General features: G+C 36.2%; 1 protein-coding gene across 3 annotated transcripts in view; it reads right to left on the reverse strand.

Moving 5' to 3' along the window:
- Hpse2 (heparanase 2 (inactive)) overlaps nt 1-25511 on the reverse strand; it is a 598898-nt gene that overhangs the window by 496216 nt on the left and 77171 nt on the right. For 2 of the 3 annotated variants that reach the window (XM_038330387.1, XM_038330379.1), the window contains exon 3: nt 10308-10469. The exons of the other annotated variant lie outside the window; for it this stretch is intronic. In XM_038330387.1, coding sequence (XP_038186315.1) covers nt 10308-10469 — 162 coding nt within the window. The remainder of the gene's footprint in view (nt 1-10307; nt 10470-25511) is intronic. 3 annotated transcript variants of the gene reach the window in all.

A 25511-nucleotide genomic window follows, 5' to 3' on the forward strand; every position in this document is an offset into this window, starting at 1 on the left:
AGAAAAAAGTTAATTTACTGGAGGAAGACTTCCTTAGAGAACTTTGAAAGAGTTGTTCCTTGTATTAAACCAGCAATTTTTAACCTGTATTTGAACCCTTTGGGGTCAAATGACCCTTTTACAGAAGTCACTTACGACAGATAATTACACTATAATTCATAACAGCAGCAAAATTACAGTTATGGGTCAACAACACAGCATGAGGAACTGTGTTAAAGGGTCGCAGCACCAGGAAAGTTGAGAAGCACTGTACTAAGCATAAAAGAACCAGGAAGATCATCTGTCTTAGAAAAATGAGTTATATGCTCACAATTTTCCATGTTTAACTACTTAGCAGAGAAATTTTTGAGTGAAACAAATCCTTGCAGTTCTCTTGCCCTTAGAGCTCCTAATTATCACAAAAGAAGGAGGGAAAACATATTACCAAGATAAATATAGTATCATTATATAAGGGCCAATATTCATGATCTAATGTCATTGATCCAATAGTTCAGTGATGACATTCATTGTCAAAGCCTACAGATGAGCCAAGTAAACAGACTCAGTAGGGTTTGACTAGTTACAGGTGACAACTGACAGGGAAACATTACGAGGAAGTCTGACTATGGAATACTCTTAAGTTCTCATGGTACAATATTTGAGTGATGACAGAAAATAGTAGTATGCAAGGTGTAGATATTAAATACTGCTCCAAATTAAAACATTATCTTGATTATTCATTCCCCACCCATGCAGGAAATGAGCAACTGCAAACTCTCTTTATTACACAAATAATCTCTATTACTTGATTCTTTTGGTTTGGTTTGGTTTTTCATTTTTTGAGACAAGGATTCTCTGTGTAAGAGTCCTTGCTGCTCTGGAACTCACTCTGTAGGCCAGGTGGGACTCAAACTCACAAAGATCCTCCTGCCTATGTATCCGAAGTGCTGGGATTAAAGTGTGTGCCACCATGCCTAGCTATATTAATTGGTTCTTAATAAAAAAAAATTCTTACCCTCTCAAACCTGAGAAATGCTGTACTGGATAAAGATCCTGAAAATATTTTTAAATGAACTCTAATTTCATTCTTTTATTCTGAAACTCAAGCCACCATTAGGAATTAGGAGAGATTGAATAAATGTATACTTTACTTCAAAAGCACAAATTTACATCAAGTATGCTTCAATAGTTTTAATTGTTACTACTTTAAGCATATATACAGAATAGGGTAATACAGATATTTCACTTCTCAATTACTTCTTAAGTATATCATATAATGAAGGGTGTGATGGTTCATTTCAGATGCTAATTTGACTAGATTAATAAATACCTAGCAAAATAGTAAAGCACTAATTCTAGATATTTCTATGAAAATGTTTCCAAAGGTTACTGAGACATAAGGGTGACCATAGCCAATGAGGAAGGGTCTGCACTAAACAAGAGTAGATGCCATCAGATTGGCTGGGGACCGACACAGAACAAAAGAAGCAGAGACAAAGCAAATCATTCTCCCTCTCTCTTACTCTTCCTTCTTCAACCTCTTCCTCCCCATCTGCCTTCTTCTTCCTCATTTCTCTCCCCTATCTCCCCTACTTCTCTCTTTGTGTCTCCACCTCTTTTTCTACCCTCCCATCTTCTCAGCTTCAAACTGAGAATTACATTTTTGGTTTCCTTGGTCCTTAAGTTTTAGAGTTGAACTAAAACACATTCCAGTATCCCTAAATACAAAGCCTAGAACTTGTAGACAGCCTGTCATGGGACTCCTTAGCCTCTATAATCACATGAGCAAGTTTCCATAATATTCTCCTTGCATGTGTATGATATATGAAATATATAAAAATATATGTTGCTCATACACATATATGTATATACATAAACATTTATATATGTGACTATCCTTTTGGATTCTGTCTCTCTGAAGAATTCCAATACAGTGGATCAAATTAAAATTTTTTATTAAGTTATTATATTCATACATACATGTATGTATTATGTATGTATATTCATGTAACATAATCTCTAGCCCTGCATAAAAATTTCTATGATGAGAAAATCACTTCCCTCTTACATTAACAAATATGCAAATAATATTACAAATAATGATAATAACTTTTCAGGGTATTATGTAAAGATTATCTTATGTTCTTTTATAAAGTTGGTAATAAACGCCATAGAGGGAAGAAAACTGATATTAAAACCTATTATCTAGGGTTTTTATCATGCTGTGCCTCAAGTCATACCCACCTGTGTTGTAAATTTGTTGTAAAAAGGCCACTTGGCCACTTGTTTGTTTCCCAGCTGTCTGGCATCTCAGACCCAAAATAACCACACAGATACTATATTATTTGAAACACTGCTTGGTCCATTAGCACTAGCTTCATAATGGCTAATATTTATATCTTAATTTAATCCATTTCTAGAAGTTTCTGTATTTCCATGTAGCTGTGGTTTACCAGCTAAAGTTCTGTCTGGATCCTGTGGGGCTACATGGCTTCTCCTTGACTCTGCCTCCTTCCTCCCAGCATTCAGTTTAGTTTTCCCCACCTAGCTCTGTTCTACCATATCAGGTCAAGCCAGTTTTCTTTATTCATTAATGGTAATCACAGGATGCAGAGGGGAATCCCACATCACCCCCCTTTTTCTATTTAAATAAAAAGGAAGGTTTTAAATTTAACATAGTAAAATTACATATAACAAAACAGGTATTAAGTAAGAATTGTAGTTACAATATTTATATCTACTTTATCTTTTATTATATCTAAGGAAAACAATAATTATAACTGTAAATTCTTTAACTCCATCAAAAACTATAGAATGATACAATATTACCTAAATAAACAGAAAGTACATTGTAAGCAACTTCCAAAACTCTAGATTTGACAGAGACACCTTGCTGCCTGGACAGTCACCTGAAGTTCTTCTGTAATGTTGGGGCATCCATCTTCAGCCTACAGGCCCATAGTATCCATCAGACTTTTTCATGAAGCAGGAAATTTCAAAGACAGTTTTGCTTATATCAGAAGTTTGTCAGCTATTTTCTTCTGTGTCCTGGAGAATGTCTAACAAATTCTTCTATGAAGCAGGAACCCCAAAGGATTCTTTCACCTTTAGGCAAGTTCAGCAGTCATTTCTCTGTGGGTCCTGCTTGTCCAGTTTTTACTGCATACCATGAAGCAGTCCAGGCAAAAGCAGTTTCTTGCCCAAATGGCTAAAAAAAAACTCCATAAGGAACCTCTTCTATGCCCATCCTCCTCTTGAAGTTATTGGGGCTGTGAGGAGCAGATGTGTCTCATTGTCATGAAAAGTCCTAAGTTTTTAAACATTTTAAATGCCATATTCTGTAGTCTTTGAAAGGTTTGAAGAATGCCTATCCATCCTAAATACATCTCTGTGCATCTAGAAAATCTAATTAACATGACTACAAGCTTGACTATGATAGATGATTATCTGTTAACCTATATTTCTTAATTAAACATTACATTTTTAAATGAGCTGCACAAACACAATACCTTAATCAAGAGCAGAAATATACATATAACAAAATTGACCTTAAATTTGTATCAATAAACTAAGATCCATACCAATGCAAATTTCTATAGCATATCTCCATTTAAATGTAAACAAACATTTATAGACAATATTTGGGATTATGGGCTTTTTGTTGAAAGAAGTATTTGGGGGGTTCATAGCAGCCTTTCAGGGGGTCTTGGTGAATCAAACCACATTAGTTTGGAAGTATTCCACAGGTTCTCATCCTCTGTAGAAACAAAAGAAAAACCTCTTTTCCAAAACAACATATCCTTAGACTCAAATTCTGAAGTCAAGATACCTTTAAAGTATATATGTTGGTTTAGCTTAGCAGTCCCCAGAATCAAATGTCTCTCTGCAGTCAAAAAATTCAAAGAAAACACAATAGTACACATAATCCAGACTCTCTGTGTATACTCCATCTTTATGTGGCTTGTCTTACTCTTACTTCTTAATATTTATTTATTCCTTTAATCTATGACTATCTATACTCTGTCTCTTTAAAGACTATGTTTTATTTATTTTTAATGATTTACTTCTTTTTGTACCTCTCTATACCCTTTTTCTTCTCTCTCCTATGCCTTTGTACATTTATCCAACACTGTGACTCATTTAGATGTCTTTTATGTCTGAGTCTGTCCTATTGTGTATCTGTAATTCTTTACTGTCCAGGGGCACTTCTTAAAATGCTAAGTCCTTCTTATGAACTTAAGCAGCACCATTGCTAGGGGAAATACAGCACTTCCTGCTTGTCCCACCCAGTCTGACATGGTGGAGAAGGTCCATTCACTGCCTCTGAGCCAAGCACACTGCCCTAGTTACAAGTATGCAGTGGGTCTATATTGAGCCATTAAGCAGTTTATAACACACTGCTTACAAACACCATTTAAATGCTCTATAGCCAGACCTCCAGAAAGAGTCAGAGTTTGCACTGACAGCATGGTCCAGAAAGCTGGCATTTCAAAACTTCGGCTTTTTTTTCCTACTACTGAATCAGGAAAACTTCTCTTAAGTGAGCCATGCCTCTGCTCGCCTTTTGCAAACACAACCCACCCAAGAAAATGTCACTACCAAACCATGATTAACTCTGTTCTTTTGTGTCTAGGATTCCTTTCTAAGCTTTCTCAGAATTTACATGGATTTAGTTTCCTAACTGCCCAGCCCCAAAATAAAGACACAGAAACCATATTATCTGCAATACTGTTTGACCAATAGCTTAAACATATTCTGGTTAACTCATATCTTAAACTACTCCATATCTAATAATCTGGGTATTTTTCCACATGGCTGTGGATTACCAGGTAGTTATATCCAGCATCTGTCTCCAGTGGGGGGTTACATGGATTCTCCCAGACTCTGCCCTTCTTTCTCCCAGCATTCAGTTTAGTTTCCCCCTCCTATCTAAGTTCTGCCCTGTTATAGGTACAAAGAAGTTTCTTTATTCATTAATGGTATTCACAGCATACAGAGGGGAATCCCACATCACACCTGGATTCATACTGATAGACAAATGTCCTTTCTACTCTACAAAGCAAAATGTCACCAAAAGAGGTATTTCCTTGTCCCTTCATGTAATCATAAAATGGAGTGCTATTGCACAAAGGGGCTATAAATGATGGCTTTGAATGAGCTAAGAGAACGTACGAAATAAGAGGGCTGAAACTTCTTCAAGTATACAGAGGAACCAAGATGTGGTGGTGCACGCCTTTAATCCCAGCTCCCAGGAGTAAGAGGTAGGCAGATCTCTGTGAGTTCAAGGTCAGCCTGATCTACAAGAGCTAGTTCCAGGACAGGGTCCAATGTTACAGAGAAACCTTATCTCAAAAAAAAGAAAAGAAAAAGAAAAGGCATACAGTGGAAAACACTGAGTGTTTAATGACACAGTTTGTGCACATAGATTATAGCAGACTCATATCAAGCAGAGAAAATAAGAAAAGACAAATGATTTTTCCAGCTTCTTTATGTAGGCATTTAGTGCTATGAACTTTCCTCTTAACACTGCTTTCATTGTGTCCAATAAATTTGGGTATGTTGTGTGGTCATCTTAAGGACATGTGCTCAACTATGTTCATAGCAGCATTGTTTGTCATAGCCAGAACCTGGAAACAACCTAAATGCCACTTGCCTAAAGAATGGATGAGGAAAATGGGGTACATTTGCACAATGGAGTACTATACAGCAGAGAAAAATAATGACATCTTGAAATTTGTGGACAAATGGATAGAGCTAGAAAACATCATGATGAGTAAAATAACCAGACGCAGAGTGACAATTATCATATGTACTCACTCATAAGTGGTTTTTAAACATAAAAAAAGAAAACCATCCTACAAATCACAATCCCAGAGAACCCAGACAACAATGATGACCCTTAGAGAGAGAAACATGGATCTAATCTACATGGGAAGTAGTAAAAAACAAGATCTCCTGAGTAAATTGGGAGCATGGGGACCATGGGAGAGGGTTAAAGGGGAGGACAGGAAAAGGGAGGGGAACAGGGAAAAATGTATAGCTCAATAAAATTAATTTAAAAAATGAATGAATAAATAGTGAATACCAAATAACAAAAAAAAGATAAGACAAATGAGTAAAATGAGGAGGGGGTGGATCTCCTAAAATCTCAAACCCAACAGTTAACTAGATTCACTCTGATGAGAATTAACTGGAGTCATTTAGAAAGTATAAATCAGTTTCTTTAAACCATTAGTAAAATTAATTTTGAAATGTAATTATAATCAATAAACACTGTTGGAAATTATTTTAATCTTCCACAGAATTGTCCAGTTAATGACACAGACAATTGGTAAATAACAGTAAAAACAGGAAGGTCTCTTTAAATTTGAATTATCAAGAAGATGCTACAAAGAGAATTCAAATCAAAAATAATGTTTGTGTTAACAGAATATTGTAGCCTTACACTTACCTAAAAATAGGCCCCTGGGCATTATGACATGTGGCACAGGAGTCTATACTCCACTCACGTGAGCTATTTTGCTCAACTGATGCTTACAAAATGGGCCACAGCAAAGAAATAGAGTCTTTTACTCTTTTCATTTGCTACAGTAACATAAGAAACCCAACCACAAAAAAACCACTCTAATCAGAGTCTGACAAATAAAGATTAAGACACAAAAAAAAAAAAAACTGGCAGCCAATACATGAGAAAAGTACTCATAAATAAATACTGAAAGCATGTAGAGTAATGTCATCCATCTAAATGGCTACGTGGTTTCAAATTGTCCATATGCAGAGAAATAACTAAGTGATATCATACTACAAATAACTGTTTAAATTTGAACTCATTACAGGATCATTCACTGTGCTCTGTGTAATATTCAAAATGCTACGTAAGTACACTCGACTTCCAGTAATGAATGTTCTAATGAAAGCTCTAAAATATTTATTTGTTTGTCTTGACTTGTGTGGGTTTTTTTTCATATTATTACAAAGATCTATCACAAATGTTCTTTTTATACCATTAAGGGGGAAGAGGTAGAGGTAGAAAAAATTTCAACTTTTTTAAGCTATGTTAATATTATTACTTAAAAGTAGTCTTGAGATTAATGCACACTATATAATAGAACATGTCGACAAGTTTACACAGCACTACTGTACTAAAAATTATGAGAGCATAAGAAATGTTAAGACTTGATCCTTGTTCTCTCTGAAAGGCTCCCTGTTCCATTCTTCCTCCTCTAAGCACTTTCATTGTTCCCTTAGTTATATGTACAATGACTATTCTCATGCTGAAGAGACTTCAGCATAGTCATACATATCCATGTCAGCAAGTTTGAATGAAAATTGTAGGATTCAACCCATCACCATTTAAAATAGTCCTATTTTAACACTATTGGAATGTCTCGATTACCTTCCAATAACATAAAGTTAAAGCTAACTAAATGCTAAGCAAAGCTCATAGTATTTGCAATACCATGTAAATCATTCAAATGAGAACAATAAGACAGCACTGGAAACGGGATGAAAATACGGCTCAAAGGGGAAAGTACTTGCTATCAGGCATAATGACCTGAGTTCAATCCTAGAGACTCACAATGTGGAATGAAAGAACCAACTCCTGAAAGCTGTCTGTCCTCTGACCTACACATACATACACACACACACACACACACACACACACACACACAAAACAGACAAGTAAATACATAAATGAAGGTATCATTAATAAGTTTATTTAAAATATGATTTAATGAGTAAATATAATGCATTAAAGTCAAGTTTTCTGTATTAGTTTCCATTAACTGAGATAGCAATAGAGGTGAAAGGTCTATTTTACTGAAGTGATATTACAATACCTTCAAACATAGATTATCATTTTTCCTCATCTAAGGAGTAGCTGATTAAAAGTTATCAATTGAAATATAGGCTATTAAGTGAGAATTCTTACCTCAACCAAGGTTAATATTCGCAATCAGCTAAAGGTAGAACACTTACAGGTAAGGTATCTAATTTTAATTTGGAATATATATTACACCTTTCAAAGATATTATTATATATACACATTAACTTGTCAAAAAGCAATTATTATACACTACAAAACATATACATGAAATCAGTAAATAATATGGGAGGGTAAGAAAACTTAACTTTTCCCGAGATTTAGTGGTCTGGTTTTCTAAGTACTTTCATTGCAAAAATTTCATAGAGTATGCCAGAGCTATTGAAAGAATAAGTAGACTATCACCAAGTAGAAGCCCTCAAGTAGCTGTTCCGAATATGTTGGTAAAGAAAGTCAATTCATTTGAGTGGTCATGCCCCTTCGACTTCACCCTCCTTACCAATATACATTCATCACTGAAAAGAGAAATATTTACAAAACTTAGTTTAGTTATGTTTAAATATTATGTTTAGCTGTCTGGAGACCATGTTCTCAAGATTTATATAAGAAATCAAGGATTAAACTTCATAACAATTAGAAAACCGCACTGTGTAAAATCAAAGACTTAGTTAAAGGACATTAAAATAGTTTTACCATTGGTACGAAACTGAAATGACTCCATCTCTCCCCAGCACCTGGAACTGAAACCTTTTGAACTTTCACGTAAACAAACCAGGGCACAGCAAATACTCTGCTGCAAGGCACCTCTGTACAAAGGACATGAGTGAAAAATGTGGAGAACGCCTGAAGACTCTTTGAAGCAGCTTGGGAGAAGTAAGAGCAGGAAAGAGGCTCTTCTCTAGGGTAAGTTTGTTTAGTAGAAAGTAAGCAAGTTGTCAGGGTAAAAGTTGACAATGTTGATTCCAACAGTTTGAACTGTGAATAAACATCCAAAGGGATTATGTTACCGAGAATTAGAAAGATTCCATTGAACTCAATAGAACTTGAGTGTTTTCAGAGATAATATGCCTTTGAACCATACTCTGGATCTGCAGTTTAGGGTTAGAATTACTCTAAAGTCTTTTGTATGCTATAAAAAAGAACACAGGGTATGACCCCACTAATACAATACTAAAATTGTTAGAGTAAGGGGGAATAAAAATATTTCATTTTTAATAACTAAATTGGAAAAAGATAAATATGTATACTTGTGCACATTTTGGAATAAGCTAAAGAAATCTGGAGGAAAAAAATCTATATTCTTTTCAAACATTTAAACTTAAACTTAGTCTTACTAGCAAATTTGGGAAAATACATGCATTGGCTATAAATCATTTTTAAGTATTCCCTCCTTAATGCCCTATCAAAGAGCAAAACACACCCTACACTTATTGAATCCATAATCCTCTTCTCTGCTCACCAAAGCCACATTTAACCTGGCTTTCGTCTCATGCTACCGGGTTTCCACCAGGTACAGGATAAAGTTGGAAGAGTCTTGTGCTTTTACAAAAGCAAAACAATTTGGTTGCCACTCAGCAATTCCTGGTGAAATGCCAGGAAGCCTGTAAAAATAGTTAAAATTTTCCAAACTTAGAGTTTGTAAAAATAAATATGAGCTGTTCATACTGTCAGATACCCCATCTTTTTTCATTCTTAACCATTCATAAACAAAAAAACCACACAGTTTTGACTTGTTAAAAATTTCATTCTAAACAGTCATCAAGTGTACCTTAAATGCTCCCGAGAAACTGAAGGCAACTGAGATGGTTCTTAGTTCATCTTGCTCTAAAGAACTCTCAGAGTAGAGTCCCTGTGAAAAATCTTTACAAAGCCTAACAAATTATGCACCTTGCATGTTGTTTACCAGAAAGGTTTGTAGGCAGTGCTGCAAAATGTTGTTTTCCTTTGCAGTTCTAACTCATATTTATTTCTAGAACCATGGATGTGGGCAAGTCCAGTTTAGCCTGAAACCTCTTTATGCTTAAAAAGAAAATCAAGTCCACAGATACTTTCAAACACTGTCGGGAATAGAACATTCTCAGTTCTGTATGAAGATCATTATCATTTTTACACATTGTTTTCATATTTACCAAGTTCATAGAAAGGGCATAAGCAGAAAAAAGAAAATAGCTACTTCTTTAAAAGATTCCAAATTTAGTAACCCTCTCAAATCTATTGGCACACATTTAGAAAGCTGTATTTTCATAAGACTTCATTAATTTTCCACTGGTTCTATCATTTATAAAACACAGAGACTCACCCACAACTTTAAACCCAAACTATCTACAGACTTCAAGAAAAGTTTGTTGTAGTGAGAGACGAGTCATCACAATTAAAATGCAGTAGAGTGGGTAAAGACAGGCAGATGTGGACTCATCTGGATGTCACACTAGTATCTCATACGCATAAACTTACTAACTGACAGAGGTCATCAATATATAACAATGCTCTAAGGTTCTATTACCTGTTAATATGAGATTACTGTAAGTATTGGAGAACTGCTCTTTCAGAAGGACCAGATGCATCTGAGCTGCCTTCTCTCTCTGCAGTTCCAGCATAATATCAGGATGCTGGGCAATCTTGCAGCCTTTCTGTTTATCCAAGGCAACATCGCTCCGGACAATGTCTACAAAGATAAAGATGACAGGCGGTAAAACAAAACAAAAAGCATATTTGCGTGGAAGGTTTCTTTTTAATTAACCTAACATGGCAGAATTTATAAATTACCAGCTTTTTTATCAAAATGAAAATATGAAGAAGTAATACCCAAGAGGGTTCTTTAGCTCCATACTGAATCCTATGTTTCTCTCCTTATTTTCCAATTCTTTGACAATTTCTGATACTTAGCTCTCACTGGCCTAAGTAAAGACGGCAATCAAATATGTTTCTTCTTAGCTCACCTCCAGGATTTATTTACCTTCTGGGGCCTTTTCTAAACATCATCTGCCATTCTCCAGAAGGAAAAATAAAACAACTTCAAATACTAGGAGCTATAACGTTAACTTCCTCTACTTTCTGCCTAGAACCAAGAACAAATAGTCTAAATACTTAGCTTATTTTCAATTCACTTTCCAGCCAGACCTTTCAGCTTAATAAGGACTGCCATCCCGTGGGTTACCTTATCAGGGACTCTCCTGCTATTTTCTGTGTATTACTGTGAAAATAGCTTCAATCAGACCAGGAAGTCATTTTGTCAATCCAGAAACACTTCTGAGTCTCTGAAGTAAGAAAGAGACCTCAGCCACTAAAGCCTCTCCCCTGCTGTTTTTCATTGACTACAGGTCGCCTTTTGTAATTCAGTGTGATTTTGTACTGAGAGCAAATATAGCTTTGAGAAACCAGTCTTCCTCAGAAAAAACAAAAACCACTCATATAGAATGCTTCCTAGCTATTAGGAAACACATTATATATACCATAATGTATGGAAGTTATTTCTCCATTTAATTTTGTCAATTAAAAACTAATTTGTCTGATTCTAATAGGAACAGGTGATACTGTTCAAAGCAACTCTAGAAATTTCCAAGTTTTACATAGCTAATCAACAGATTTTATGGGAAAGAACTAGAAAGAGCCCCTGACACAACTGAAGCTAATGGTTTCAAATGGGGTGAAAATGCCATAGTAAGTTCACCAATAGAAAAGAGTTCCCAAGCAGTGCTCAAACACACCTGCCAGAAAACATGGAAAGAAGAGTAAGGTAATATTCTAAACAAGCAGGATTTTATGAGACCCTACACCAAAGAACATCCCATCTAAAAATAAAAACTCAACACATGAAGGTTAGGATATGTGATCACAAATAATAGCCAGATTTGAAACAGTCCATTCTAGTTCTTAGATTAAAACAAGAGCTGGATGGAAATGATGTATTCCTTATATCTAAATATATTTGTACCAGCATATAGAAAGAGGCAATAAAATTAGCTAATTGACATAAAAAATCTCAGATTTTATGAGATTTATATACAGAGAATGAATTAAGTAAAAGACAGAGTCAAAAAAGTCAAAAATTTTAGTTTTAAAAATTACCCTATAGAAGAGGAGTAAAGTATTTATTTAAAATATTAATTTCTTTAAATTTTAAATAGAAGTATTTATTTTAAATGTTAAAATTATTTAAATTTTAGATTATTTCATTGAATCTGCACAACAATCTTATCAAAGTGGCAGACATTGCACTGTGCTCTCTTCCTCTATTACAGAGACTGAAAGACATTGTCAAAAACTTTTCTAACTTCCCTTGAAACAAAGACAGCAAATATAACATGGTTCTGGAAAGTAAGTTTGACTGGATCTGAGAAGGGACACATTACACTGTCCCGCTACCCTCCACTCCAATACTTGGTGATTTGAAAAAATAAATAAATAGAAGTAGATGAGAGGATATCCCCATTCTTTGGAGAGAAAGTCCCTCTGGTTTGTTTTGATATTTTTTCTTTACATTTTCTATATTTGATTGTCTAGATTTGCTTTGTTTCCTCTCACTATTTTTGTAAGTCTTTATCTATTACAGATAATAGCTAAATCTATTATTAACTCAGTATTTTCTTCTGTCCTTTCTCATTTTCATCCTTTTTCTCTTTTTATATTTAATTTTATTTTCATTAATATAAGCAATTTAAAGTGTTTTCCCTTCTAGTTTCTTTTCTAGGGTCGTTGGTATTGTAGTCGTTATTTTAAAAGCTTTGTTTGTGAGTTTGTTTTTTGTTAGGGGCCATTTGTTTTGCTTTTACTATTACTAGAACTAATTTGTTTTTAAGTTATTCAAATTACTTTGGTTATTACTTTCCAAAATGGTGTTAAACATACTGAACACATAAAGTTCGTACTATGATGTTCAGAGATACACATTCCAATAGATAGAAATTGCACTTACACTGTTTACAAGTTAATCTGCTAAAATTTAGATACTTAAACCAAAAGATATGAGAGACAAAAGCCTACAGTTAACACCTCTGCTCTAAGGAGGTACAAACTGTAAGCGAAAAGATAGAGATTACTAAATATTAACCTCTATATAAAAAAAGAGAAAAGGAAAAAATACATAACTAGTACAATTGCCCCAGATGTAATAGATACTGGCATAGGTTGCTACCACAGTTTTTCAAATTACACAGTGATAACAAGTCTAAAGGAGTAACTACAAAAGCCTCACATAATTTACACTTTTCTGTTTATAAAATAGCTATCAGGTAGACCACAGCCACCTGAGCCCTACAAACAAAGTAGGTAACTAAAGTTCCAAAACTATGCATACAATCAGAACCCACCAAATATGCCTCAGAAGCCACAGGAAAAGTGCAAATACATTATCCAATTAGAATTAAGATCAAAACAGCTGAGTCTGGTAGCACATACCTATAGCTTCAGCAGGTAAAAACAGCAAGATTAAGCTAGCCTCATTATAGCAAATTCAACAAAATCTTAAACCACACTGACTTTGGAATGTGTGCACGCACACACAAACACACACACACACACACACACACACAGTTAAGCTCAATACTACACCAGTAAAAAAGAGAAGCTCAAGAAAAGGTCATACCAGAAGAAGACCTACAATTGAAAGTTAAAGGCATACCAATATCAATGGATGTATAATTCCCATCATAAAAACACAAAAAATATGAAAAATAATAAGCAACATGGTTCTACCAAAAATCCATAATTCTATTAATTGCTTCAAAATATATTAATATCAATAAAATAATTTACAAAGAATTTTAAAAACTGAGAAGAATTTTAAAGAAAATTCAAGAAAGATCAATGAACTCTGAGAATACAGGAAAACAGCTGAATATAAATGAGAAAGACGAAGATAAAAATAAGAAATTAATAGAAAAATGAAAAACCTGAGGTGAGGGGGGCTTAAAAATGAAAGGCTCAACACATTAACTTTCAGAATCAGTGGAAGCCAGGCAAGGTGCTGCTCATTTATAATTATAGCACTCAAAGGTTGAAGCTGGAGGTTCTTAAGTTTATGAACAGCCTGGACTACAGTGTAAGATCATGTCTGTCATACTTAGATCTCTTTTGCTACAATAAAACATTGACTAAAATCAAATTGGTGAGGAAAAGGTTTATTTGGCTTTATGATGTGACATCATGATCACAGCCCATCCTTAAGGAAGTCAGAGGAGGAACGCAAGTATAGAGGAAGAATGCTGTTTACTTGCTATCCACAGCTTGCTGCTTTCCTTAAAGCACAACCCAAGAACACAAGCCCAGCACTGACACCATACACAGTGGACTGAGCCCTCCCACATCAAACATCAGTCAAAAATATATATATAAGCATGTCCACAGCTCAATCCAATGAAGACAATTCCTCAACTGAAGTTGCCTCTCCCAAGATATGTAAAGTTGACAAAAAAAAAAAAACCTAGGAGTGACCTCTTGTCGACTTGATACACAGACATATAGCATCATTAGACCATAATTTTTCTTTTACTGTTTTTCCCAAGTACACACAGTATAACTTTAAAATTCCCATGGTCTCTAAAAATTTCAACACTTTAAAAATCCAAGTACTCTTCTAAATCCTAATGTCTCTTTAAAAATCTAGACTCTCCTGTAAAATCCAAAACAAAATAAATATTCTTTACTGCAAGATGAATAAAGAAGAGCACAAAAACAAAGCAAGCAAAACCAGACCTCACCAGTATAAAAACTCAGTGTGCGATGCCTGGCAATCCCTCATGATATTTTAGACTCCAAATACCTTCAGTAGCCTCAATTCTCTGCCAACTGAAGCTCACACATTTTATCTGGTGGACTTTAGCTAGCTCCACTCCATACTTGCTTCTATCCTTGGTAGCTATACCACAGTTTTGACATATGGGTCATCTGTCATTTCCATCATGCTGGGTAACTACTCAAACTGAGCTTGCACCTTCACTGATGGTATCTCCTGAACTCTCAGAACAATAAGCCCTAACTGTTCTACTTGACCCCTGCAAACTTACAGTTTCATAGTGGCAGAACCAGTACCATGTGGAAGACATATTACCAAGTTCACCTAACATCTTGAGATGCAGCCTTGACCCACTATGGACCTCAGCTTCTGTGTGCTGACACTTAGAAATATTTCCCAGATTTTGCCTCAAAAATGCCTGTTTCTTCTAAGTCACAGCTGATTATTTTAGCTCCATCTAAACAGCCTCAATTACCAGTAAAGCAATGGTTTCACTCCAAAAGTAACAATCTCTTGATAATCATAGCTTATTTTTTTTAAGTCCCAGTTGGCCAGGAATCACAGATTTCTAATTCAAATACTTCACGCAAATGGCCCTGATTGAGTCTTTGCTTCCCACTATAATTTCACAAGCTAGGCCTCCATCATCTGAATTTCTCTCAACACTCTTACAAGTTCCCACAGAATACCCCATTATGTTTTAAGCACCTATTCCATGACTAAAGTTCAAAACACTTCCACAATCTCCCAAAAACATGGTCAGCAACAACCCACTCTCTGGTGTTGCAGCATCGTCTTTCTGCACACTGTGAATATGTGTTGCTTCCATCGGTTGATAAATGAAGCTGCTTTAGCCTATGGCAAGGCATGATAGAGCCAGGCAGGAAATTCAAGCAAGAGATACAAGAGAAGGGAGGAGTCTGAGAAACACAAGACAGCTGCTAGGAAGCAAGACATCTAGAAAATGAGGTAGGTAGGTGCCAATACAAGAATTCATCCAACAATCTAAAAAGCAACATGGTAACATGAGAACCCAGTGGTCACACAACGGAAGACTTGATCATCCTAACCCAGAAGAAGCAGAAGAAAGTGATTTTAAATGTAACTTTATGAAGATGACAGAGACCTTTAAAGAGGAAATGAAAAACTCCCTTAAAGAAATGGAGGAAAAGACAAAAAATGTAAATTAATAAATCCCTCAAAGAAAACCAAGAAAAAACAAATAAGTGAAGCAAGCAGTTCAAGACTTGAAGACTGAAATAGAGACAATAAAGAAAGCAAAAACTGAGGGAATTATGGATATGGAAAGTCTGGGTAAATGAACAGGAACTACAAAGAAAAGTATAACAAACAATATAAGAGATGGAACAGAAAATCTCAGGTGTTGATGATACTATAGAGGAAATCAATTCCTTGATCAAAGAAAACATTAAATCCTACAAATTTTAAGACAAAACATCCAGGAAATCTGGGACACCATGAAAAGACCAAACCTAAGAATAATAGGGATAGAAGAAGGATAAGAACTCCAGCTCAAAGGCACAGAAAATATATTCAACAAAATCATAGAAGAAAATTTTCCAAACCTAAAGAAAGATATCACTATGAAAATACAAGAAGATTACAGAACACCAAATAGACTAGATTTTAAAAAGTCCCTTCTGTTAACTGAGTTTTTCTGTCCAAGCCCGGTCCTGCAGCCATTAAGTCCCAAAGAATCACACAGAGGTCTACATTAGTCATAAACTGATTGGTCCATTAGCTCAGGCTTCTTATTACCTAATTCTTATAACTTACATTAGCCTATAATTCTTCTCCAAGTTAGCCATGTGGCTTGGTACCTTTTTTGGTGAGGCAGTCACATTTTGCTTCCTCTGTGGCTGGGTGACAACTGGAGACTAAGTTTTTCCTCTTCCCAGAATTCTCCTGTTCTCATTGACCCATGTCTACTTCCTGCCTGGTCACCCAGCCTATACTTCCTGCCTGGTTACTAGCCAATCAGCATTTTATTAAGCAAGTACAAGAAACAAATCTATTGTCTCAGAGCACCCCTAACCATATAATAATCAAAATGCAAAACATACAGAATAAAGAAAGAATATTAAGAGCTGCAAAGAAAAAAGGTTAAGTAACATATAAAGGTAGACCTATGAGAATTACACCCAACTTCTCAATGGAAACCATGAAAGCCAGAAGGTCCTAAACAGATGTATGGCAGACACTAAGAGACCAAAGGTGCTTTTAATCACCATCAAGGAAGAAAATAAAATGTTCCATGGCAAAACCAGATATAAACAACACATATACACAAACCCAGCCCTACAGAAAGTACTAGAAGGAAAACCCCAACCCAAGGAAGCTAACTGCACCCACAAATACACAGGCAACAGATAACCTCCCACCAGCAAAACCCAAAGAAGGAAAACACACAACCACTAACACTGAAAAATAACAGGAATTAACAACCACAGTCTAAGAGAACAGATACGAAAACAGAATCCAACCTTCTGCTACATACAAAAAACACACCTCAACCTCAAAGACAGACATTACATCAGAGTAAAAAGTTGGGAAGAGGTTTTCTAATCAAATGGACCTAAGAAAGGAGTGGGCACAGCTATCATAATATCTAACAAAATAGATTTTAAACTAAAATCAAAGGACGCTTTATACTCATAACAGGAATAATCCATCAAAATGAAGTCTCAATACTGAACATCTATATCCCTAATACAAGAGCACCTACACATGTAAAAACATTACTAAAGCTTAAATCGCACATCAAGTCCCACACACTAATAGCAGGAGACTTCAACATTACACTCTCACCAATGAACAGATCCACCAGACAGAAACTTAACAGAGAAATAAGAGAACTAACAGATGTAATGATTCTAATGGACTTAACAGACATCTATTGCTGTGGGACAATGGTCTGGTACCCTGAAAAGATTTGTCAATTTTATTGCTTTAATAAAACCCTGATTGGCCACTAGCCACGGGGGAAGTATAGGCAGGTCTACCAGGCAGGAACTAGAGGTGGGGTGACCAAAACAGGAGAACTCTGGAAAGAGGAAAGTCTCAGTCTGCAGTTGTCTCCCAGGCACAGAAGAAGCAAGAAGAGAGTGCTTCACTGATCAAAGGTACCAAGCCACGTGGCTAACACAGACAAGAATTAGGGGTTAATGTACGCAATAAGAGGTAATAAGAAGCCTCAGCTAATAGGCCAACCAGTTCATAATTAATGCAGTCCTCTGTGTGTCTCTTTGGAACTAGATGGCTGTGGGACTGGGCAGGACAGAAATCTCTGTCAACACATCTATAGAACATTCCACCCAAACACAAAAGAATATACCTCTTCTCAGCACCTCATGGAACCTTCTCTAAAATTGATCACATACTCGGTAACAAAGCAAACCCCCACAGATACAAAAAATTGGAATAACCCCTGTATCTTATTGGATCACCATGGTTTAAAGTTATAATTGAACAACAACATTACTCCCAGAAAGCCTACAAACTCAGGGAAATTGAACAGTAAACTACTTACCCACCCCTGTATCAAGGAAGAAATAAAGAAAGAAATTAAATTCTTCCTAGAATTCAATAAAAATGAAAGCATAACATACCCAAACCTTTGGGACATTATGAAAGCAGCGCTAAGAGAAAAGTTCACAGCACTAAGTGCCCACATAAAGAGAGTGGAGAAAGCTCACACTAGTGACTTAACAGCACACCTGAAAGCTCTAGAACAAAAAGAAGAACATTAACTCAGGAAGAGCAGAAGACAGTAAATAATCAAATTGAGGGCTGAAATCAATAAAATAAAAATAAAGAAAAAATACAAAGAATTAGTGAGACAAAGAGCTGGTTCTTTGAGAAAATCAAGATAGACAATCCTGTACCAAAACTAATCAAAAGGCAGAGAGAACATCCAAATAAACAAAATCAGAAATAAAAAGGGGGACATAACAACAGACACTGAGGAAATCCATAAAATCATTAGGTCATAGAACAAAAACCTATACCCCACGAAATTGGAAAAAGTAAAAGAAATGGACAATTTTCTGGATAGGTACTATATACCAAAATTAAATCAAGACCAGGTAAACAATTTAAATAGACCTATAAACTGCGAGGAAATAGAAGCTGTAATCAAAAGCCTCCCAACCAAAAAATACCCAGGGCCAGATGGTTTTAGTGCAGAATTCTACCAGAACTTCCAAGAAGAGCTAATACCTATACTCCTCAAAGTGTTCCATATAATAGAAACAGGAGGAACATTGCCAAACACTATTTATGAGGTTACAGTTACCCTGATACCAAAACCACACAAAGACTCAACCAAAACTTAGAATTACAGACCAATCTCACTCATGAACATAGATGCAAAAATACTCAATAAACTACTAGCAAGCCAAATCCAAGAACACATCAAAAAAAAAAAAAAGTCCACCATGATCAAGTGGGCTTCATCCCAGAGATGCAGGGATGGTTCAACACACAAAAATCTATCAATGTAATACATCATATAAATAAACTGAAAGAAAAGCCCATATGATCATCTCATTAGATGCTGAAAAATCATTTGACAAAATCCAACAATCCCTCATGATAAAGGTCTTGGAGAGATATCAGGGATAAAAGGATCATATCTAAACATAATAGAGGCAATATACAGCAAGCCAACAGCTAACATCAAACGAAGTGGAAAGAAACTCAAAGCGATTCCACTAAAATTAGAAACAAGACAAGACTGTCCACTCTCTCCATATCTCTTCAACATAGATCTTGAAGCTTTGGCTATAGCAATGAGACAACAAAGAAGATTAAGGGGATTCAATTTGGAAACGAAGAAGTCACACTTTCATTATTTGTAGATGATTTGATAGTATATATAAGTGACCCCAAAAGCTTTACCAGGGAACTCCTACAGTTGATAAATACCTTCAGTAATGTGGCAGGGTACAAGATCAACTAAAAAAATCAGTAGCCCTCCTATAAACAAAGCATAAAGAAGCTGAGGAAGAAATCAGAGAAACAACACCTTTCATATTAGCCACAAATAACATAAAATATCTTGGAATAAATCTAACCAATGAAGTGAAAGACCTATTCAATAAGAACTTTAAGTATTTGAAGAAAGAAATTGAAGAAGATACCAGAAAATGGAAAGATCTCCCATGTTCTTGGATAGGTATGATTAATATAATAAAAATGGCAGTCCTACAAAAAGCAATCTATGAATTCAATGCAATCCCCATCAAAATCCCAACACAAATCTTCACAGACCATGAAAGAACAACAATCAACTTCATATGAAAAAACAAAAACCAAGGATAGCCAAAACAATTCTGTAAAATAAAAGAACTTCCGGAGACATCACTATCTCTGACATTAAGCTCTATTACAAAGCTACAGTAATGAAAATAGCTTGGTATTGGCATAAAAACAGAGAGGTTGACCAATGGAATAGAATCGAAGACCTAGATATTAATCCACACACTTATGAACACCTGTTTTTTTACAAAGAAGCTAAAATTATACAATAGAAAAAAATCATCTTCAACAAATGGTGCTGGCATAATTGGATGTCAACATGTAGAAAATGATCCATATCTATCCCCATTCACAAAACTCAAGTTCAAATAGATTAAAGACCTCAATATAAATCCGACTACACTGAACCTGATAGAAGAGAAGGTGGGAAGTAGCCTTCAATGCATAGGCAAAGGAGACCACTTCCTAAATATAACCCCAGTAGCCCAGACACTGAGAGCAAAATAAATGGGACCTCCTGAAATTAAGAAGCTTCTGTAAAGCAAAGGACACAGTCAATAAAACAAAAGGCAGCCTACTGAATTGAAAAGATCTTCACAAACCCCACATCAGACAAAAAACTGATCTTTAAAATACAAAAAGAACTCAAGAAATTAGACATCAAAATTCCAAATAATCCAATTAAAAAATGGGGTACAGAACTAAACAAATAATTCTCAACAGAAGAATCTCAAATGGCTGAAAAACACTTAAGGAAATGTTCAACATCCTTAGCCATCAAATCAAAATAACTAAGAGATACCATCTTACACCTGTATAAATAGCTAAGTTCAAAAACACCAGTGACAGCTTATGCTGGAGAGAAATGATGTAGGAGTGTTTCTATCTATCTGCTGTTTCATTGGTTAATTAATAAAGAAACTGCTTGGCCTGATAGGTTAGAACATAGGTGGGTGGAGTAGACAGAACAGGATGCTGGGAGTGAGGCAGATGCCTTGGGCATGATGCCCTGCCTCTCCTCTCTGAGACAATCACCATGCCTCTCCTCTCTGGGTCAGATGCGATGGAGCCAGCGGCCAGGTTAGACATGCTGAATCTTTCCTGGTAAGACACCACTCGTGGTGTTACACAGATTACTAAATATGGGTTAATCAAGAGACTAGAGCTAATGGGTCAAGCAGTGTTTAAAAGAATACAATTGGTGTATTGTTATTTCAGGGCATAAACTAGATATGCAGGAGCTGAGCGGGATGAAAAGCAGGCCTGCCCACAGCTCCTTACTACAAGTAAGGGTAACACACATCCATTGCTGGTGGGAATGTAAACTTGTACAACTACTTTATGAAATCAGTATGGCCGTTTCTCAGAAAATTGGGTATCAACCTACCTCAGTATCCAGCAATACCATTGGGCATATACCCAAAAGATGCTCAATCATACTACAAAGACATATTTTCAACTATGTTCATAGCAGCATTATTTGTAATAGCCAGAATGGAAACAATCTAGATGCCCCTCAACCAAAGAATGAATTAAGAAAATTTGGTAGATTTACACATTAGAGTATACTAAGCAGTAAAAAACAATGACATCTTAACTTTTGAATGCAAATGGATGGAACTAGAAAACACCATCCTGAATGAGACAACCCTGACCAAAAAAAAGATGAATATGGTACTGGTATGTTCTCACTCATAAGTGGATACTAGCTATAAACAAAGGATATTGGCCCTATGGTTCATGACCCTTGAGAAGCAAAGTAACAAGGTGAATGCTAAGAAAAATATACATACCTGGAAAGTTGAAATAGACAAGGTCACATGATAAAATTGAGAATGTAGGGGTAAAGGGGAGAAGGGAGGATGGAAGGGGAAGAAGAGGGGAGAAGGGGAGGGGCAAGGAGAACTTGAGAGAATGGGATAGTCAAGATGGAGGAAGGACAGAGATGAGAGCAAGGAAAGATATATCTTGATTGAGGGAGCCATTATACTGTTAGCAAGAAACCTGACTCTAGAGAAATTCCCAGGAACCCACAAGAATGACCCCAGCTAAGACCCTAAGCAATAGAGGAGAAGGTGCCAAAACTGCCCTTGCCCTGTAATCAGACTGATGACTATCTTAAATATCACCATAGAACCTTCATCCAGCAACTTATGAAAACAAAGGCAGAGACCTGCAGCGGAGCACTGGACTGAGCTTCCAAAGTCCAGATAAAGAGTGGGAGAAATGAGAATATGACCAAAGAGGTCAAGACCATGATGGGTACACCCATTGAAACAGTCTACCCCAGCTAATGGAAGCTCGCCAATACCAGTCAGATTGGGAAGGAACAAGCACAAGACCAAACTAATCCCTCTAAATGTGGTTGACAGATGCATGGCTGGGGCAGTCTGCAGGGACACCAGGATTTATCCCTACTGCTTGTACTGGCGTTTGGGGAACCCATTCTCTTTGTATGAATACCTTGCTCAGCCTAGATATAGTAGGGAGTGCCTTGGACCTTCTCCAAAGCAATGTATTCTGAGGAGTAGATGGGAGGTAGAGGGATAAGTGGAGGGAATGGGAGGAAAGGAGGAAGTGGGAATTTGAATTGGTACATATAATAAAAAAGATAGCTTGTTTTCTTTTTTAAAAATATAGAAAAAATATAAAAAGTAGAAATAAAAAAGAAAATGAGGTAAGGCCACAACCATGTGGCAATACATAGATGAATAGAAATGGGCTGATTTAAATCTAAGAGCTAGCTAGTAATAAGCCTGAGACATGAGTCAAACATTTATAATAAATATTAAGCCTCTGAATAGTTATTCTGGAACTGGCAGGCAGGAAAGAAACTTAAAGTTACACTCTGGTACCAATTTTTGTTCTAATTTGCTTCCCTTCATGATGCTGCTCATCTGTATTCTTAGCAGTCAAGAAATTGAAGCAGGAAGATTTTGAGTTTAACATCAGTCTGAGATAGAGTAAGTCCCTATCTCAAAAAAAATCAATTGATTTTGTCTCACCTTGATCACCTTGATTACACTGATGGCTCAACTTGGAAGAAAGACTGAGAGTATTTGAAGACATTATTGATGCATTACCACATTCAGATAGTAATAAAGAAAAGAAGAAATTATGATAAAATAATAAAGACATTTAGAATGCAAGTATGAATTCAAACTTAAAATTAGTACTCTAAATCAGGTATTTGAACCCTGCAGCCCATAGAACACATCTATAGCAGGATAGCTATACATGAAACCCAACACACTTATGGATGACATCATGTCACAGGACCAAGCTTGGATACCCTTGTTCTAGACAAAAAAAAAATTCCATGAAGTGAAAACAAAATCTTTCCCAGATCTCAAGGAAGGTATCGTACAAGATGCAGTTAGAATTTAGAGCCCTTGCTAGACAAGTAAAGACCCTCCTCTCCACAATTTCTAAACAGACAAAAGGAGAAACAATGAACATTGAAAGCTGCATAGAAAGGATGCAGGCACATGTGAACTCGAGCTCATCAGAATAACAACAGGTACTTCACAAGAAACCCTAGAGGCTAGAAGACCATGGGAAATGTATTATAAGGCTTGAATGAGATTAACTGACAATTCCAATTACTATATTGAGCAAAATTATTCTTTTTCCCCATATGATGTTTAACTGCTTTTGAAAAAAAACAACTTCCTTAAATAACAGTTTCTTTCTCTCCCTCCAAGGGCCCTTTAGCTCCAAAACACTGTTTAGCAATTGACTTTTCTTTAATATTTCAGCAACGACTCAAATTAAAGTTACTCATGTTACCTGATTTCTTTTCCAAACCTTGAATCTGGTTGTACCATTCACCATATATGAAGTACAGCTTGGGTCATCCTATTTTTTAATAACCCTTGGCATATTTAGTTTGATTAGGTATTCTATAGCAAGTCTCACCTCATTGTAGAAGCATCTCATTGTACTTTTAAATTCCATCTTCCTAATAGCAATGGGATGAGAAATTTTAAATATATTTACATTCCACTCATATATCTTCTTTAGCAGTGTCTGTTCATACCTTCTGCTCTTATTTTTATTTTTTTAATTTTCTAATCTTTTAATTATGAGTCCTTTATATGTTCTACATACAAATCCTTGACTTAATTTGGGCACCTTAAAAATTCAATCCTATCCTATTCTACTTATCTAATTGTTTCTCCTTTTACTAATACCATATTCTTTTGATTACTATATCTTTATACTGTCTTGAAAAAGGTTCTTTGTTATTTTTTAAGCTTTTTGTAGCTGTTTTACATACTGCAGCTCCCTTGCAATATAAGAATTTATGTTATAGTTCAAGCATACAAACACAAATCTGTACAAAAAAAATTGTAGAACCTTCTCGGTTTCAGGAGGTCCCATTTATTCACTGTTGCTCTTGTCTGTGCTGCTGGGGTTCTATGTAGGAAGTGTCGCCTGCACTTATCTGTGGCCGTCTACCTCCCACTTTCTCTTCTGTCAGGCTCAGTGTGGTCAGATTTATACTGAGGTCTTTAAGGCATCCTACTGAATGGGAGAAGATCTTCACCAACCCTGCATCAGACAAAGGTCTGATCTCCAAAATATATAAAGAGCTCAAGAAACTGGACATGAAAATTCTAATTAACCCAATTAAAAAATGGGGTACTGAACTGAAAAGAGAATTCTCATCAGACGAAGTACAAATGGCCAAAAGACACTTTAGTTCTTGTTCAACCTCCTTTGGAATCAGGGAAATGCAAATCAAAACAACTTTGAGATACCATCTTACACCTGTCAGAATGGCTAAAATCAAAAACACCAATGACAGCCTATGCTGGAGAGGATGTGGAGTAATGGGAACACTCATCCATTGCTGGTGAGAATACAAACTTGGGCAACCACTTTGGAAATCAGTGTGGCGGTTTCTCAGGAAATTGGGAATCAATCTACCTCAGGATCCAGCAATACCACTCTTGGGAATATACCCAAGAGATGCCCAATCATACTACAAAAGCATTTGTTCAACTATGTTCATAGCAGCATTATTTGTAATAGCCAGAACATGGAAACAACCTAGATGCCCCTCAATGGAAGAATGGATAAAGAAAGTGTGGAATATATACACATTAGAGTACTACTCAGCGGTAAAATACAATGACATCTTGAATTTTGCATGCAAATGGATGAAATAAAAAACACTATTCTGAGTGAGATAAACCAGACCCAAAAAGATGAATATGGTATGTACTCACTCATTAGTGGACTCTAGCCATAAACAAAGGACATTAAGCCTATAGTTCACAAGCCTAGAGAAGCCAAATAAAAGGTGAGCCCAAAGAAAAACATACATAGATCCTCCTGGAAATTGGAAGCAAACAAGATTGCCGGGCAAAAGTTGGGAGCATGAGGGTGGGGGTAGGGGTGGGAGTGGAGTTGGGGGGAAGGGGAGAAGGGGAGAGAGAAGGGAGAAAGGAAAGACTGGAGAGAGCTTGGGGGAGTGGGAGGGTTGAGCTGGAGGAAGGGCGGATATAGGAGCAGGGAAGAAGATATCTACATTAAGAAAGCCATTTTAGGGTTGACAAGAGACTTGGCTCTTGAGGGGATCCCAGGTGTCCACGGGGATGTCTCCAGCTAGGTCCTTGGGCAGCAGAGGAGAGGGTGCCTGAACTGGCCTTGCCCCACTATCACACTGTTTATCTAGAATATCACCAC

Source organism: Arvicola amphibius, chromosome 1 (assembly GCF_903992535.2).
Source record: "Arvicola amphibius chromosome 1, mArvAmp1.2, whole genome shotgun sequence".
NCBI classification, from domain to species: domain Eukaryota; kingdom Metazoa; phylum Chordata; class Mammalia; order Rodentia; family Cricetidae; genus Arvicola; species Arvicola amphibius.